The 20,485-nt window shown below is 35.7% G+C and overlaps 1 protein-coding gene across 1 annotated transcript in view; it reads right to left on the bottom strand.

Moving 5' to 3' along the window:
* Positions 1-6,951, bottom strand: part of neurl1b (neuralized E3 ubiquitin protein ligase 1B) — a 49,334-nt gene extending 42,383 nt beyond the window's left edge. The window contains exon 1 of the mRNA XM_051659043.1: positions 6,740-6,951. Within this exon, the coding sequence (XP_051515003.1) occupies positions 6,740-6,815 (76 nt within the window). The 5' untranslated portion in view covers positions 6,816-6,951. The remainder of the gene's footprint in view (positions 1-6,739) is intronic.
* Positions 6,952-20,485: the final 13,534 nt, after the last annotated feature.

Genomic DNA, 20,485 nt, shown 5'->3' with positions numbered 1-20,485 from the left:
CTGCTTGTTTTGGCACCCTCTTCAAGTGTTCCTCCCTAACACAAGCGTTTTGTGAAGGGGACTTTTTCAAATGAATACAAAAAAGGAAAAGGAAGTATCTATTTAGATACAGTGTTCTGTTTTCTCCATTTTAGAATCTTGCTTCCAAGTCATGCGAGTCACGTACAATCTGAGAAAGTTTAATAAAAAAAAATTTATTACAAATTATATTATCAGCTTAACAGTTTAGGTGAAAAGTTGAGTTTAGAAATATATGTGAATTTCAGAATTTCTTAGTATTTGGTATGTCGACCCTTTTGTTTTAATGACAGGATGCACTCGAGCTGTTGTGAACTCCACAAGTTTGTTCAAAACCTGATGATCCAGAAATCCAGATTCAAATGTTATCCTGCACGATTTGAAAATTTTCCAAAGAGCATCTTCTGTGCTTCAATGGAAGGAAGGAAATCAATTTCCACAAAAATGTATTTCTACTCATCCCTCCTTTTCTTTAAAAAAAGCAAATATCAGGGTTACAGTGAGGCACTTACAATGAAGTGAATGAGGCCAATTGTAAACGTTAAAATACTCAATGTTAGCCAAAGTATAGCCACAAGACGTAAACTAGAAGCGTGTCAATATAATTTTAGTGTGACAAAATCACTTACTAACCTTTTCTGTGTAAAGTTATATCCGATTTTACAACTTTGTTGCCATGACGAAATAATGCTGTAAACCCTAAAACGACCATAAAACAATGACACATGAACAACTTTACAGCTCACATAACACACAATTTTTAACATAACAATTGATGTAAGTGCTTTTATAAAATTACAAGCTTCACTTTTCTGCCTTCTGCCTTTAAACCTTCCAGAAAATTGGCCCCATTCACTTCCATTGTAGTGCCTCATTATACTAATAAAAATAGTAATCGATTTTCGCTTTTTTTTTTTTATTAAATTATTTTTTGTGGTAATTAACATTATGCCACAAATGCTGTCGATTAAGCTTAACTTGTATTGAACCCAGAATATACATAATTTATGTCAAAAAATATGCTTATTTGATTGGTGACCTAAAAATCTTAAATATTTCTTATTCAATTTATGTCATAATGTTTCTTTGTTTGAAACTTTTTTTTTTTTCCAGGTTCAATTATATTAAGAATCCCAGATTTTCAATGTGGTCTCAGACATTTGGACCCCACTGTAGATAATGGCCTGTTGTGAGGAGCATTTCAACACATTGCATGGTTGACGTGTTGGTGAATGCTGATGTCTTGCATCTATGTAAAATATGGGGAGTTAAATAACACAGGCAGTATTTTGGCCCTGGACTCAACCCCCCAACCCACTGCCATAAATAGAAGGCTAAACAACAGGTAAGAATGTGCCGTGGAGTCCACCCATTGAGAAGCACGGACACACAATTTTCCCTGACGAAACCGCAAAGATGAAAGGCAGACGAGGTGTTAATGTGCAGGGTCACATTATGTAATAATTTCTCCAGCATACTGGTTAAATGTTGAGGGGAAATGAGCCATTGGTTTCACAATTTCTGGTCACCTTTTGCTCCTCTGCCGCATTCCGACTTACATGCATAGCTGCCCTTTTTTCCAGGAAAGGATGGCTGGAAATATGACTTCTGATATTCATGTTGTAACGGGAAGACTTACGTAAAAATATACATTTGAAGTGTTTTTAAACTAGTGATTTTATTATTAACTGAGAGTGAACTTTAATGCACATCATAACATTACTTTACTGCTAACCTCTTTCAGTATTCACTTTCATTTTATGGAAAAAAGGTGCAATTAAAGTGAGTGGTGACTGAAGCTAACATTCTGCCTAACCTTTCTTTTTGTGTTTCATGGAAGGAAGAAAGTCCTACAGGTTTAGAACAACATGAGGGTGAGTAAATGATGACAGAATTTTCATTTTTGGGTGAACTATTCCTTTAATCATGATGGATTTCGAATATGTTAAATGGCTAAAATTAGCAATTTTATCCACAGAAATCACAAAAACATTACTACTAAACAGTAAAAAATGGAAACCTGCAATTGTGGATCTCTTCCTATTTCTACCTGACCTGAACTTGAATAAAACCAGCTGACTTAGATGCTATTTGCACATTTTTAGGCTACCTGACAAAAAATTTTTTGACATGGAGGATCGGTATTGGTAGTACTTGGCACTGAATAGAAAAGAAAATATGTAGTATCGCCCATTCCCACTTTTTACTCCACAGCATGACATCCGTTTCAGGCATGTGTGGGAAACTCTAGGCCCCTCGCTTTTGCACGGGCCACTGATACATGCCAAGTGCTGTGCACTGGGCTATTTTAAGAAGCTGTAAACATGGGAACTTCCTCTGTGTAAGGGTATTTTATATCCCAAAGGATCGGAATTTACATTATTAACAACAAGCTTCAAGCACAGTAAGCCATGCTGCCATATGCTTGGCTTTGTACTCACTAACCAGGACACTCAAGTCCTGAATGTTATTATGAAGAACAGAGATTGAACATATGATAATGTTTGCACTATTGCTGATTGAGACCTCCAACTGTTTTACTTATGTAATGTGAGGTCAGCTGAGGAATAAATGTATCTTAACAAGAGTGACCATCTAAACTGCCTGTAGGAAGTTTGTTGTGCCTTTATCTGACTTTAAATTCAACATGAAATCAGAACGGACCCTATTTAGTTTCTTTATGCACATTTTCTGGTTTTATTGTGCTCAGTTCATCAGTGCACATTATCCCGAAGAAAAAATTTGTCTTCATAATTTGTCACCAAAATGCAATAACTTGCTCTGCCTCAGATTATACTGCAAGCTATTGGTTAATGTCAAATAATTGCCAAATACCTATTTATTTAGACATTGTTTTAGATAATGCAGCCTTTTTTAAATCTTGCCAATAGTTAAATCATTAATTTAATGCTGATTAATGTTAATGTAATTAAGGTTGCAAAAAATCAATATTACAGTGAGGCACTTACAATGGAAGTGAATGGGGCCAATTTTTGGAGGGTTACAAGGCAGAAATGTGAATCTTACAATTTTATAAAAACACTTACAGTAATTATTATGTTAAAATGTGTATTATTTGTCTTGTGTATTATATGAGCTGTAAAGATGTTTAAATGATAGTTTTAAGGTCGTTTTAGGCTTTATGGTATTACGTCGCCATGGTAATGAAGGTGTAAAAATTGGATATAACTTTATACAGAGAAGGTTAGTGAGTGATTTCATCGCACTAAAATCATGTTAACACACATATTGTTTATGTCTTGTGGTTATACTTTTGAAACATTGAGTATTTTAACATTTACAGATTGGCCCCATTCACTTCCATTGTAAGTGCCTTTCTGTATCCCAGATCTTTCTTTCTTTTTTTTAAAAAAGGAGGGACGATTCTAAATTATCTTTTTTATCACAGAAGCCACAGAGACAAAAAATGCGGGCGGGGTTTTAGAATGAGGGGGCGTGGCTAATTCAGCGGCTCAGGCACGTGAAAGCTTCAGAGTGCTAAAATCGCTTACAGCACCTTTAAGCTCAATCAACAGCATTTGTGGTATAATGTCGATTTTTTGTTTGCAGTTTACAAAGTTTACAGCTGTCACAGAGACCAATGAGATCTCAGGACACTTATTTCATTAATATCTTTAAGGGAGTAGGAACATTTTTTGCATACTTTTCCATGAACAAAAATCACTTATTAACTCGGAAACTTCCTTTAAGAAAAAAATTCAATACTGTGAATTGCTCAGGTGAGACTGTTAAGACAAGCATCTGCTTTTTTTTGTATTTCCCCTGCAGTTTTCTTTATAAATTTGAAAAAGCGCTCTTTATTTAACTACCCCATTGAATTACTGTCAGCATTGGCCATTAAAAAAAAAAAAATCTTTCGACCAGTAGTCATCAACATCAGCTTCTCCAGTCTCACTAGCAAGACCAGAACTAAACAGCTTGGACCAGCAAATGGTCTTTACAGTGAGACACTTCCACTTGGCACTGAACTTGGGCCAAAAACAATTACGTTTTTTTACGATGAAAAGATTATGTCATTGCATTATTTTCTGATGATGCTCATGTTTGCTGTCTGGTCTCCATCACTCACTATACTACACTTTCATGACCCTTACTCTAGGATGTGTGTTAATCCTTATCCAACTATGTGTCTGTATTCTTGACTATCATACAAAGGCTGCTACAAACCAGATATGTTTTAACTCACACTGTCTCCTGTGAAGCTTTCAAACAGGACCGTTAAAGGAGAGCTGGCCAAAGTCATGGGTGAATTGTGTGATTTGTTTGTTTGAACAGATCAAATATATTATATATCTTCCCTTAAGGTATATTCACTCCCTTTAGGTATACAATAAATCTGTTACTCCATAAACAGTTTTTTCTTTCTTTCGGCGGCTGACCTGTGACTCAGTGGATGATGGAATGCAGACAAACTACTTACCTGACATGGAGCCAAGTGACTTAAACAATGTGTATTCAAAGAGTCATTGCTGAGTTAAACACATTAAGAAACAGACGTAAAGAAAATGTATTACTGCACCTGTGGCTGTCAACAGCTGATTTTACACTATAAATTATGTCCACTTGGAGAGGACAAAGGAAACTGGCTAGCATTTCAAATTTCATGCAAACAATATAATACTTTTGCACCAGTAGCAGTTGTCCACAAACACTACTGGGTGAATCTCAAAAACAGGTGAACCTGCCAAAAAACCTGCCAAAAACAATTTCACCATTAAATTTCACCTATGGTCATATTTCAGCGCAAAGTTGAATAAGAAATCAGATTTTGCTTAAAGAAAATAAAGCCTATATTTAGGACCAATTTTTTTTCATGACAATAAGCACAATTTCCCTCCCTAATTCTCATGGCATTATTTAAATTGTAAATCATTTGTACATCATGGTAGTACTTGTTATACTGCCATTAATTCATGCTTATTTAAATAGTACATGATATATAACACTGTATTACAGTAATGAGAATCATGAGAATAATGGGAGCAACAAAAATCTCAAAAAGTATAACGTCCAAATACATTATGGTAATTAGAATTTCGGAGGAAAATGTGCTTTAGTATTATGATCATCAAAATAATTTCACAATTAAAAAAAACAAAAATCACAATGGTCCTAATTTTAAAAAAAAAATTTTTTATTTTTTTTTCTGGTGACCTGGGCATGTTTTTATGAGATTCACTCCATCAGAGTAATTTTATGTTAAACTGTTTATATATATATATATATATGAGAGAGAGAGAGAGAGAGAGAGAGAGAGAGAGAGAGATATGTATTATTATTATTATTATCATTATTTTTGCTATTATATATATATATATATATATATATATATATATATATATATATATATATATATATATATATATATATATACACTATATTAAAAAAATATTTTTGCCTTTTCTTTAACATTTATGCATCTCAATTTCATCAAAATGAATTTTTAACTAAATTTAATTATTCAAACTTAAATATTTAGGTTATTTTAATTTGTTAAAGATTACTCAATTCAATTTGACAGAATTTTGTTATGAAATAAAAATGTGTATATCTTAAAATTATTTTTAATAGAATATATATATATATATATATATATATATATATATATATATATATATATATATATATATATATATATATAGTTCTAAATGTTCTTGCAGCAAAATCTCTCAGAAATAACTGTAGGATGTAGCTCAGTTGCATATTGCCAGTTGGAAGATCTTAGTTGCCATCTGCTGGTCAGATTATTCCATCAAGCAAACTGCCCCATCACTAAAATACTACTGTAGTGAACAATTATAGTACACTGCAAGATCAAGCAGCAGCACCACCAGAACACCACAAAGGAGATGGTTACTCTATTTCTCTTAAAACCCTTTATATAAAGCTTCTGAGCTTCATAAATGACCATATATAATGTAATCTTATAACGTTAGTCGAATTACACAGGGACCAAATGTTTCTCAGATTCGTCATTTCTCTGTTATAAACAATTCTTCCTTCCCGAATGTTCTCATCAAGGTCCTGGGAAAGTCACAACCTTGCCAAGTATGCATAGCTTAGAGGCCAGCGGCCACCCCTCTCTCATCGTAGGAGTTACATTTCCTGTTTAACTTCTGGAACATCACTCATAGTGTTCCCAAATATATAAGTACATATAAACAAACTCACACTAAAAAAATTAAAATAAAAATGTAAGTATACAGCCTCTATAAATTTTCTCCATTGCTTCTAAATTAGATTTTTAGGATAACTTTTGCAGTTTGAGAGTATAAAAGACGTATATAATTATGTGTGGACATTATTATAATGCATAATCAAGTTATTAATTATTAATAAGCCATTTTTTATTTTGTAACTTACTACAAAAACACTTAAGGCACACTCAAATGTATGAATGACTGTCTAAGATACAAAATATTGGTTGGGTATAGGCAAATACATATATATATATATATATATATATATATATATATATATATATATATATATATATATATATATATTACATTTATATATAATTTATTTTATATAAATGTTTTACATTTTACATTTATATATAATTTGCTTAGATATTTGCAATATTATATGCAATGACAATGGTCGTTTTTAAGTGTGACTGAACTGTCCAAACAGTTTTTTGGGCCAGTACACTTTATAAGTACCACTATTACGCTATATTTTAATTAGACACACGTACCTTGCAGAACATTCGTTTGCCACTGAATTCTTGTCTCTTCATCGGAAATCAGCGCGGATGATCCGTTATTACCCATAAAAACTAATATTACAATTCACTAGGTTTAAATCTAATAAGCCTGACTCATTCCAAAGATCCGTAACAAACTGTCCATGTCCAGAAAGACTGTGGTGAACTCTGACAATGTTAACTGAAATCCCCAAAAAACCCGCCTAAATTCAGTTTGAAAGATAAACACCTAGCACGTGCACAACACGTCTTTATTTCCCGCGAACTGTCCAATCGCTGTTTTCGGGCGCGTCATATGAACGTTCCAATGGTCTCGTGGAGGACTGACTGCTAGCCGCTCCCACTGTGTATGTGTGTATCCGAATAATTGGAAGAATACTGTGCATTTGGGGAGGCTAACCGACAAATGAAATGTAGCCTATCTTTTTTTTTCTTGGGCATTAAGCGTTTTTGTAGCCAAGGCTTTAAGATATGTGTCTATATATTAACAATTGACAACCAAAACTAAAGCAACCCTAAGAATTATTCACTGCAGTAAAAAAGTGTGACAACTAGCCCCAGTCTTCCTTTTTTTTTTTTTTTTTTTTTTTTTATTATTATTATTATTTTTTTTAGCTGATTACCATTTTTCATCATTTTAATCTGTCTGTACTGATTTAATGTAATTTCTGTCCTAAAAAAAAAAAAAAAAAAAGACCTAGGAAACCATCTCTATGCAGAAACTGCTTGTAAATTTAACAGACCTTATTTTCAAGTAAAGGCCACACAATTCATGGTGGCTTTAATTATACATTCTCAAGTAAAGTTTACTTTGCAGTGCTCTGTTTCAAGTCAGATTACTCAGTCTTTGTTTGTACATTTTATTTAAAGCTACACTGTGTAACTTTATTTATTTTTTGTTAAAAAATAACAAAATGTTCTTAATGAGAGAGTGCAACAAAAATCCAACTTCCAAACCATGTCTTTACCCAAATACACTTTGATAAACCTATAATAATGACATTATATTGAAATATTTTAGAGCTGTCCGGATGGATTTCGCGGGAAATTGCATACATACGTCATTCGCCCGTGCGTGTTCACGTCATATCCATACACAGAGAAAATAATATCCTGAAAATAATATACTGTAGCGCGTGTGTGGGAGTAGCTGGAGCTGAAAGTTTGTTGTCACAACGAACGAGAAAAGTTTACCATGGATCATTCAAAACGGCAAACCTCCTGGGATTCACTTTGTAAAAACAAAGAAACCCTGAACAGATCAGAGTCTACAAGCAAAAAGTGAAAGCGACAGAGTCCATAATAAAACCCGAATCAACATCGGCTTGGCTTTTCAGAGGTGGCGACAACTCTGAGATCTGAAAGGATTTAAAAGCGACCCAGAGATTGCATTTTTCTTCCTCAACAGGAAAGATATTTTATTGATATGGTTTATGTATAGTTGTGTAATCACACACACACACACACACACACACATCTGTGAAATACAATAATTATACCATAATCGATGCAGAACTTTTCACTTGCTAGCACACGTGTGTATTTTTCTTTATAATGGCAGTCATTTATATAAATAAATCCTTTAGTCTTAGGCTTGCCAAGAACATGTGAGTCTTGAAATGATGTTGACCACTGGTTGGTAACAATGACAGTCTATAAATAAGTTACTACTGTGGTCTATTTGGCCAGAATATCCTGCAGTTATAAAACTTTACAACGTTTGACCTTATCAGACTAGCAATCGTTATGTCTAATGTTAATGAACGTTGCCTAACTTTTGTAACATCATTTATTTCAAAACAACGTTTCCAATAAGTCAAAACAACAGCATAAAATAATGCACTTATCTACTCAGATGACATGTTTTCAGATATCCGTCTTTTCCTTTCTTTCATTATTTATTTGACCATTCACTCTGATAAGATGTCCTGTATCCTTGTGTACATCGTGCCTCAAACCACATTCATCCACGCAGAGGAGCAGAGCCGAAGCATGACTTAGGTCATTACCAAAACAGTATTTTTCCGCATGCAGTTTTATTTTTTAACTGCTAGAGGGTCAAATGTTACATAGTATAGCTTTAGGCAATGTAGCTCTGAATTAAGCCATGCTTTAAAAGTATAGCATTTAAATGCTTTTTTTTTTTTATCATACTCAGTCATACCACATGATACAAAAGCCTTCCACAGGGAAGCTTATTGCATGCGTGCAATGTAGTCAATTAGATATTAGACCTGAACACTTGGTGCACAAAACACAGTGACAGTAACAATCAATAAATAATTAATAATAACAACAACAACAAAATTATTTTGCATGCTGGGAACACCAGCTTCGAAAAGTTAAAGGGATAGTTCACATCAATTACTGACCCTCATGCCATCCCAGATGTCTATGACTTTCACCTGAAGAACACAAACAATGATTTGTAGAAGAATATCTCAGCTCTGTTGGTCCTCACAATACACCTTATTCACAGCAGCGCCATCTTTGATTTTTAATAGGAATGACAACTAGGCTGTAAGGGATAGATGTATAGTCACTTCAATGGACTGTACTGCAGCTTAAAGTGTTTTTGGATCGTTCTGTGGACAAAACATTGAAAAATATCTTTCTAAGAACATTCAATAGACAAAAAAAACTCCTGACAACATGAGTTGTGGAAAATCAGATGTGATCAAGGAGCTTTATTCAGCTTAATACTGTGCGTGCCATTGAAGAGATGGTAAGTCTATCCCTCACAGCCTCATTGTCATTCCCATTAGAATAAAAGATGGTGCTACAGTGAATAAGGGCAATGCAAGTGAATGGATACCAAAATTGTGGAGCTCCAAAAGGAGCATAAAAGTAATCCATAAGTCTCCAGTGGTTAAATCCATGTCTTCAGACGCGATATGATGTGGGTCATGACTAGTGGTCTTCAGAAGTGATATGAAAGGTGTGGGTGAGAAACAGATCAATATTAAGTCCTTTTTTACAATAAATTCTCCTCCCTGCCCAGGACATGGTGATATGCATGAAGAATGTGAATCGCCAAAAACAAAAGAAGAAATTGAAAGTGGAGATTGTTGGAAAAAGGACTTATATATTGATCTGTTTCTCGCCTACACCTTTCATATCACTTCTGAAGACCACTAGTTTTAACAACTAGAGTTGTATGGATTACTTTTATGTGTCCTTTATGTGGATTTTGGAGCTTCAACATTTTGGCACTCATTCACTAACATTGTATGGACCTACAGAGCTGAGATATTCTTCTAAAAATCTTAATTTGTGTTCTGCAGAAGAAAGAAAGTCATACACATCTTGGATGGCATGAGGGTGAGTAAATGATGAGAACATTTTCATTTTTGGGTGAACTAACCCTTTAAAATTTAAAGTTCATGCTTGAACTAACTGGTTCAATGTAGAAAGTACTTACTGTATACTGTATATTACTTATATATAATACTGCTATATTTATTTATTTATTTATTTTGTGCCAGAAGACCTAAAGTCAAATTTAAGCATGAAGTCTACCATACAGAACAATTGGGAATGTATAAGATGCATGAATAGGTTCAGTATAGTGATTTTAAAGTCATTTTAAAGAATTTGCATACATGGATATCAACAGTAGGCTATATTAATAAGAAAAAGTGATGTAATTTAACAAATAGCAATGAAAATGTGTGTTTTGTAAGAACTTATCCAGTAAAAACATTAGAAATAAAGTTTGATAGTAATTCTTTCATCTACATAAATCTGCGTACTTTTCCATTCCATCCCTCTGTCTGGTGTTATCATGGGGATTCTTGGGGAATTCATGGGTTTAGTTTGATGGAATGACCTGGCCTGGTTAGCATGCTGCGGGTTTGACATTTTCTCCATTTGAAAATACTTTCTGATCAGTGGAGTGAGTGACTGACTTCACATTTCCCTGAAATAGAAATCAAATCTTTTCCATTCATCAACAATCTTTCCTCTTAGGGCCCGAGAGAGCTCTTTTGATCTTGGTGTGGTTTTGCTTTACACCTCAGTTGCTTGTACACTGTAAAAAAGTGGTAACCTGCAATTGTTGAGCTATTTCTACATCATCTAACCCTTAATGTGTATTAAAGTTGATTCTGTGAAGTTACAGTAAATACTAATTCTGACTTGAATAAAACTGTTAATTTAGATGTTACCGCATGAAGCACATTTTTTAGGGGACCATTTTTATTGAATCAGAGCACTGGTTCATATTGTTTATATAAGGCAGTGCCCTCTGAGTTCAAATGACATCTTGATGTTTTTGATTCCATATTTAGGTATTTATTAATGAAGGTAGGATGCATGTGTACTTACTTTTCCTGCTCTTTTGATTTCTGTTGGTTTAAGTAGTAAAGGTGAGTGTTAAATGATATTGAGTGTTATACTACTAATGTTAGATTTCCTTTTTCGATAATTATTGATGAAACTCACACATCGTTTAAAAAAAACAAACAAAAAAAAAACATGCGATGTGCAATTGTTTTTCACAGTACTGGACATTTATGAATAGCACCTATAATTGTCTTCATATTTGTGAACTATACAGCCTGTGATTAAAAACAAACTCGAGCTGTACAGCTGATTTAAATGTTTATATTGCTCTATCATTAAGTTACATGACTTTAGCACACACTCTAGTTATATATTAATTTTTGTTTGAAACTTAGTCCACCTGTTGTCATTAACTCAGTGTATCCTGTTTTCACACTGTTATTTAAGTTTCAGCTATATGCATATAACAACACAAATTTGTGACATTTTTAAATTGAAACAAGGTTAATTTAGTCCACAAATATTTAAACATTGTTTGAATCCCTTTACAAATTGTCAAATATAGCAATTACACTTTATCTAATGTCTGATGGAAATATATATGGTTAAACAGATAAAAAGTTATAAAGCAATATGCTTCAAAGATAAAGCTATTTTAGTATTTTGTAATTTATATAGGTCTAAACAAAAACGATAAACTAGAATGCAGGGAGATACATTTCACTGACGAACTCCAGGGGGCGAGATTTACTCAAAAAGAATTTGGACACTAAAGTCAAACTTTAAATGTATGAATATTATAAAATATGTATATAATGTAACTGCATCATTAGCATTCTCCTATTTTCAATTTTCAAGAAATGTACAGTATATAATATTTCATTGCTCTATTCAGGTTCTGTGGACCTCAGGAAATGTACACAAATCACATCAGGTCATAACCTGGTCTGTGCATCCAGGCCTCTGGAAGCGTTCCACACATTCCAATAACACACTCTTCCATGCCTTGTTACAAACAGAATGTACTTATAACCAAATTAGCAGTCTAAAAAGGCTTTAAATGAAGACTGACTCTTTGATACATTCAAAAGTACTCCACTCTACAGTACTTTCAGGTTGTTTTAAAATTACAAACTATAAAGTGTGATCTGTAATCCTCACATCTCATATGAACCGTGACATTAGGAAGAGGTAACAGGAAGAGCTATTAGGGAGGCCAGCAGAGGGTGCTCACCCTGTGGTCTGTGTGGGTCCTTATGCCCCAGTATAGTGACGGGCACACTATACTGTAAAAAGGCACCATCCTTTGGATGAGACGTTAAACAGAGGTCCTGACTCTATGTGGTCATTAAAAATCCCAGGGCACTTCTCGTAAAGAGTAGTACTTTGTGCACTTTATGACAACCACTCTGACAAAAAAAGCCTCCTCTCCCTCTCTCATTCTCTCCATACATTTCATAAAAGAAAAGATATATTGATGCAAAGACAGAATTAGTGCTATCATTTAGATTCACTGATAAAGGCAATTTGTCAGCTGTTTCATAAACTGTTTTAAGATACTGACACCATCTGGCCTTGACAATTATGTTGAATTTCATTTGACCTTAACTTCCTTTGTGAACATACAGTATAGATAAAGAGAAATTGTCTGCTGATTTAGTTTGTTTATATGTGTGTCTGTACACACATGTGTGTATGTGCTGGTTGAGTGGAGACTTTGTCATATGAGATTTATTTTGATCAGGGGGTACCTCCCCCCCAAGACTAATGAACAACAACAAACAGACCTCCCTTTCTTCAGAGGCACAAAAGATCAGTCTGGGCAGCAGGGAGAGCATATGCCACTGAAATCAGCAGGATTTCATCAGGAAACAACACACATTTATTATAACACCAGTCTACTCAACAAATAATCTTATATCATTTTTGCTTTCTTTGTTTTATATGTCATGTGTGTGTAAAATGTGTGGATTTTAAAGTGCCTTTTACTGACAATCTCTTGAAAGCTGATATCTATGTCAAATGGTCATTCTTAGGAAATTGGTGTCATGTGTGTTCCCAGTGACGTACTACTGATGGAATTATACTGAACCTAGTCAGATGATTTTATAGACTGACCTCTGTTTACTGTTTAATTAAAAAGAATACGGGCTGTAAATAATGTCAGTTATGTTTGCCAGCTAACATATTTATTAGCCATTTAGACATACTGGCACGGATCTTATTTCCCTTTTTCTTTTTTTTTTTTCTTTTTTTTTACTGAACCCCATATTGAACCTCCAAAAATATTGTTTGTAACAGAGATGAAACAAAACATGTTTTGAATGAGAATCCTATGGGTTATTATTATTAGAATTATTATTATTATTATTATTATTATTATTATTTATAACTTGTGATTCTACTACTTGGATTTACTTTGTTATCTACTCAAATTCCAAGTATATTAATTTAAACTTTCTGAGACAGGTTTGAACTAATGTATATGGTCTGTAATGATTAGTAATTGTTGTTGCTTTGCAAGTCTGTAAACATTTAGGATTGGAGGAAATATTTTAAGTATTAGACATTGAGAAAACCCATATTTTTGTCCCCAAATATTTATAATTGTTATTATGCCCCTGATTCTTTGGGTCTGGGGTGGGAATATAGGGTCAATGATTTGATGGTCATTTTGTTTGTCCTGATCTATTCAGTTAACCAAAAACACATTCAAAATGCAATTCACACAAAATAATTATTTGAAAACACTTCTATGATAAAAAATGTTTTAAATTCCTAAATGAAAATACAACCCCAATTCTGAAAAAGTTGGTAAAGTATGAAAAATGCTAATAAAAACAAAAAGGAGTGATTTGTAAATCATATTCACCCTTTGCTATATTGAAAGCACTACAACTACACATTATATTATGGTTTTCTTGTTTTTTGAAGATGTACAGTAATTTCAAATCAGATGATTGCAACATGCTCCAAAAAAGTTGTGACAGTCGAGTGTTTACCACTGTGAAACATCACTATTTCTTCTAATAACACTTATTAAGCATTTAGGCACTGAAGACACAAGTTTGTTAAGTTTAATTCATCCATTATGTAGGTCTTTAGCTGCACAATTGTACGGGGTCTTCATTGCCGTATGATGTGCTACTTAATGCGCCACACATTCTCATTTGGAGATGGTCAGGACTGCAGGTAGGCCAACCTAGCACCCACACTCTCTGCTTACACAGCCATGCACTTCAAAACCGGGCAGTATGTGGTTTGAAGTTCCCTGGAATGACGGTGCTGGATGGCAGTATATGTTGCTCCAAAATTTGTACATATCTGTCTGCATTCATGGTGTTCTCACAGATGTGCGAGTTACCCATGCCATGGGCACTGACACACACCTGCCCCATACAGACACTGGCTTTTGGACCTGACGCTAATAACAGCTTGGATGGTCCTTTTCCTCTTTGGCCCAGAGAACACGACAGCTGTGTTTTTCAAAAAACTATTTGAAATGTGGACCATAAAACACAGTTCCACTGTTCTACTTTCCATCTAAGATGAGACCGAGCCCAGAGAAGTCAGCAGTGCTTCTGGACAGTGTTGATGTATGGCTTCTGCTTTGCATAATAAAGTCTTAACTTGCATCTATGGATGCAGCGGCGAGTGTTGTTGACTAACAAAGGTTTACTGAAGTAATCCCAAGCCCATGTTCATGATATCCATTACAGATGAATGATGTTTTTTAAGACAGTGACATCTGAGGGATCAGAGATCACACTCATTCAGAAGTGGTTATCGGCATTGCCCTTTACGCACCGAGAATTGACCAGATTCCTTGAATCTTTACACTATAATAATCACTATAGAGGGTGAAATGCCCAAAATCCTTCCAATTTGACTTTGGAGATCATTGTTCTCAAAGTGCTGGATTATTTGCTGAAGCATCTGTTGGCAAACTGACAAGTCTCAAACGATCCTTGCTCTTGAAGGACTAGGCTGTTTTTGGAGGCTCCTTATATACTATGACACGATTGCCTCACCTGTTTAACATCTCCTGTTTCATATCACCTTGTTATTTCAACTCATCAAATTGTTATTAGTCTTAAAATGCCCCTGTCTCAACTTTTTTGGAGTGTTGCAATCATCTGATCTGAAATTACTGTACATTTTCAAAAAACAATGAAATTCACAAGGAGAAACATCATATAATGTGCAGTTGTAGTGCTTTCAATATAGCAAAGGGCGAAAATAATTTACAAAACACTCCTTTTTGTATTTATTAGCATTTTTCATACTGTCCCAACTTTTCCGGGATTGGGGTTGTAAATAAAAAAAAAATCTAATTAAAAGCTGAAATTCTTGAAAAAGAAATGTTGGCATGAGTTGTGCAGAATAATCTTTATTATTATTATTATTATTATTATTATTATTATTTAAAATAACCAGAGAAACAAGTTTGTTTGAAAATATAATATATATTCGAAAAACTTTTTTCCACCAAATCGAAGTCAGGTGGTTTAACCAACATATAGGTTGTCATTTTGTTGTCACACACACACTATATCTCCCCTTGTTTGTCTTAGTTGGTTTGTTCTGGTGGTGTGGCAGTTTTCCCCACGGATTACTTCTCACCTGCATGTCATCATCTCATCACCAGCCTGTGCTACTTAAACACGGAGTTCTCAATCATACATCGCCAGATTGTTCAGTCAAATAAAATGGCTAACTAGCTTTTAGATTTCACAGCAATCTCATTTTAGTCTTTGTACTTGTTTTCATTGTGTTTTCCTGTGCCTCAAATCCACCATCTAACCTGCCTACCTGTATTCACTTACCTCTTCAGTTATCTTCAGATCCACTTTCCAAGCCTGCCACGCCAAACCGTCCAGCTCACTGCTCTGCCATTACCTCCTGCCTTTCCAGCCCCCAGTGACAGTACAATCACTCGTCTGCTAATCTTTCATCTATTCCAGTTTATTATTAAATATCATTTTATCATTCTCTCTCTTTTTCTGTGTTCAGCATTTGGGTTCAAACCATTGTTCAGGCATAACAGATACAGTTGAAGTCAGAAGTTTACATACACCTTAGCCAAATACATTTAAACTCAGTTTTTCACAATTTCTGACATTTAATCATAGAAAACATTCCCTGTCTTAAGTCAGTTAGGATCACTACTTTATTTTAAGAATGTGAAATGTCAGAATAATAGTAGAGAGAATAATTTATTTCAGCTTTTATTTCCTTCATCACATTCCCAGTGGATCAGAAGTATACATACACTTTGTTAGTATTTGGTAGCTTTGCCTTTAAATTGTTTAACTTGGGTCAAATGTTTTGAGTAGCCTTCCACAAGCTTCTCACAATAAGTTGCTGGAATTTTTGCCCATTCCTCCAGACAGAACTGGTGTAACTGAGTCAGGTTTGTAAGCCTCCTTGCTTGCACACACTTTCAGTTCTGCCCACAAATTGTATCTTTATTTTGAGGTAAAGGCTTTGAGATGGCCACTCCAATACCTTGACTTTGTTGTCCATAAGCCATTTTGCCACAACTTTGGAGGTATGCTTGGGGTCATTGTCCGTTTGGAAGACCCATTTGTGACCGAGCTTTAACTTCCTGGCTGAGGTCTTGAGATGTTGCTTCAATATATCAACATAATTTTCCTTCCTCATGATGCCATCTATTTTGTGAAGTGCACCAGTCCCTCCTGCAGCAAAGCACCCCCACAACATGATGCTGCCACCCCCATACTTCACGGCTGGGATGGTATCCTTCAGCTTGCAAACCTCACCCTTTTTCCTCCAGACATAACGATGGTCATTATGGCCAGACAGTTACATTTTTGTTTCATTAGTCTGGAGAACATTTCTCCAAAAAGTAAGATCTTTGTCCCCATGTGCACTTGCGAACTGTAGTCTGGATTTTTTATGGTGGTTTTGGAGCAGTGGCTTCTTCCTTGCTGAACAGCCTTTCCGGTTATGTCGATATAGGATTCGTTTTACTGTGGATATACACTACCATTCAAAAGTTTTGAAACACTTGACTGAAATGTTTCTCATGATCTTAAAAATCTTTTGATTTGAAGGCGTATGATTAAATGTTTGAAATTAGTTTTGTAGACAAAAATATAATTGTGCCAACATATTAATTTATTTCATTATAAAAAAAATTTTTTCTAAGTTTTTGAAATTGATGACTTGGACCAAATAATAAAGAAAAGCAGCCAATAAGTGCCCAACATAGATGGGAACTCCTTCAATACTGTTTAAAAGCATCCCGTTGTGATGTCAAGAGTACATGTCTGCAAATTCTAGGCAAAGGGTGACTACTCTGAAGATGCTAAAATATAACACAGTTTTGATTTGTTTTGGATTTTGTTTAGTCACAACATAATTCCCATAGTTCCATTTATGTTATTCCATAGTTTTGATGACTTTACTATTATTCTAAAATGTGAAGAAAAAAAAATATAATAAAGAATGAGTGTTTCAAAACTTTTGACCTGTAGTGTAGATACTTGTCTACCTGTTTCCTCCAGCATCTTCACAAGGTCCTTTGTTGTTGTTCTGGGATTGATTTGCACTTTTCGCACCAAACTACGTTCATCTCTAGGAGACAGAATGCATCTCCTTCCTGAGCGGTATGAAGGCTGTGTGGTCCCATGGTGCTTATACTTTGTATTATTGTTTGTACAGATGAACGTTGTACCTTCAGGCGTTTGGAAATTGCTCCCAAGGATGAACTACACTTGTGGAGGTTCACAATTTTTTTTCTGAGGTCTTGGCTGATTTCTTTTGATTTTCCCATGATATCAAGCAAAGAGGCACTGAGTTTGAAGGTAGGCCTTAAAATTCATCCACAGGTACACCTCCAATTCAGTACACCTCCTATCAGAAGCTAATTGGCTAATTGTCTAAAGGCTTGACATCATTTTCTGGAAATTTCCAAGCTGCTTAAAGGCACAGTTAACCCACTGGAATTGTGATATAGTCAGTTAAAAGTGAAACAATGTTTTAAAAGATTTCTCATTATCAACAACTCAAAAACCTTATTTATTAATGACCCCAAAATAATATTTCTTGAAATTTAATCAGTAAACTTTTTGAATAAAATTATTTACAAAACAATCTGGCACAAATGACACCATTTTCTTAAAATGACTCTTAGAGGGGGCCTGGGTAGCTCAGTGAGTAAAGATGCTGACTACCACCCCTGGAGTTCGCAAGCTCGAATCCCAGGGCGTGCTGAGTGACTCCAACCATGACTTCTAAGCAACCAAATTGGCCCGGTTGCTAGGGAGGGTAGATTCACATGGGGTAACCTCCTCGTGGTCACTATAATAGGGTTCGCTCTCGGTGGGGCGCATGTTGAGTTGTGCGTGGATGCCGTGAAGCTTCCACACGTGCTATGTCTCCGCGGTAATGCACTCAACAAGCCATGTGATAAGATGTGCGGATTGATGGTCTCAGACGCAGAGGCAACTGAGATTCATCCTCTGCCACCCGGTTATGCCACCACAAGGACTTAGAGTGCATTGGGAATTGGGCATTCCAAATTGGGGAGAAAAAGAAAAAAAAGACCCTTAGAGACAGTTGCGTGGCGCCATGCGAGGGTCGGACGTGTGAATGGCGGACTCTGCACACTTTGCTAGTTTTTAATACTTTTTGTGTCATAAACCGGTGAGATTCTATACACCCTGTTCCATAACTGTTCTATGAAGACAATATGTCAAAGAATTCAAAATCCTCAGGCTCTGGAGACATTAAAAGGCACTTATATGCTCAAGCTGATACCCCAGACAGGGCCGCAGACCAGGGACTCAGTTTGGACGGTGCGGCGGGAGAGATTCAGCATCGAGCATGTCAGCAGTGCTGGTGAAGGTTGTTGCTGACTTGGAGGATCTTGCTGTAATACGTCGATCGATCACTGCCATGGAGACGAATTTCTCTGAGTTGGTTAAAAGAGTGTCGGACGTCGAGAAGCGGATTGATTATCTGGAATCTTCGGAGAGGGAATTAGCTGCTAACCCGCTAGCGACCAAGACAGACTTGGAACGCATTTGGGAAAAGTTGGAAGACTGAATTGTTGGAATTTCAGAGAATGAAGAAGGCCGAGATATGATGAAATTCCTATATGAGCTCTTCCTAAGTCTGCTCGACATAACAGGCCATAAGTTGGAAATCGAGCAAGGTCACAGTGTTCTGGCTCAGAGATCCACTGAGGGAGACAGGCCCCGATCAATTCTGGCCAAATTTCTGAGATCATCCGATAAAGATCTTGTTTTACGTGAGGCGAGGAGTAAAGGAAGGCTTTCTTGGAAGAACCACAGCATTTTCTTGTTCCCAGACTTTGTGAAATTCGACAAGAGAGAAATGTGATCAGTTCAAGGAATTCAAGAAACTCTTACATCAACGGAAGGTCGCTTTTGCACTGATGTTCCCGGCCAAATTGAGAATAGATACTAAGCATGGCCGCAAAATATTTACATGCCCACAGCAAGCGATGTCCTTCATAAAGTCAATGGAATGAGTAAGTTATTGTGTGGTACTGTCTATGCAGCCGAGTGGACCTGACTCACTGAACATTCACTTGACTGTCCGAGAAAACTGGGTGGGTTTATCCCACCTATCGGCTGGAGTATGTTTTATAGTTTATTTTCTGTTGTGTAATTCTGTCTCACAATAGAAGCACCGGACTTGAGCAATCCGACGGCACAGTTGTCGCGAGAGCTCTCGTAGGCGTACATGGACTGTTTGAGTTTAGAGGGATGGACGCCGTTTGGCGCTGTCGTGCGCAGGGTTAATGCACACGTTTTTCTTTTTTCTGTTTGTTTGGTTTGGGGGGAAGTTCGGGGTTTGATTGTTGCACTGATGTTGGAAGGTGGTCTTTATAATTTTATTTTTGACACACAATCTATTTTTTCTAATATGTAAAAATGTCAAGTGTAGGTATGGGTGGATTGTCTCTCTCCACGTGGCGTTTGAATGGATTGGGGCACCCCATAGAAGGAAGGAAGGTTGTTTCTTTTCTTAAATGTAAGAAATATGATGTTGTGTGTCTTTGAGAAATGCGCAGGAGGCTGAAAGATTTGGGAGGATATGGGGTGGTCATGTTTCTTCAGTGCTGGCTCAAGTGGGAGCAGGGGAGTCATTGCATAGATAAGTAAACATCTACAATTCAAATGTCTCAAACAGATTAATGATAAATTAGGAAGAGTCATTATTGTTTTAGCAGACATTCAGGGGCAAAGGTTGATTTTGGCTAATATTTACGCACCTAACATTGATGATCAGGGCTTTTTTTATAGATCCTGAAGGGATGTTGCAAGCCGCTGACACCCCTCATGATATAATATTGGGAGGAGACTTTACTATTTTGATGGACTCAGCCCTTGACCATAGTGAAGCAAAAGTAAACCCCCTAGAACAACAGTGATGCTTCACAGGATGTGTAAAAATCTT

The sequence above is a fragment of the Myxocyprinus asiaticus genome, chromosome 27 (assembly GCF_019703515.2).
Source record: "Myxocyprinus asiaticus isolate MX2 ecotype Aquarium Trade chromosome 27, UBuf_Myxa_2, whole genome shotgun sequence".
NCBI lineage: Eukaryota > Metazoa > Chordata > Actinopteri > Cypriniformes > Catostomidae > Myxocyprinus > Myxocyprinus asiaticus.
This window is presented reverse-complemented; position numbering and strand designations above follow the sequence as displayed.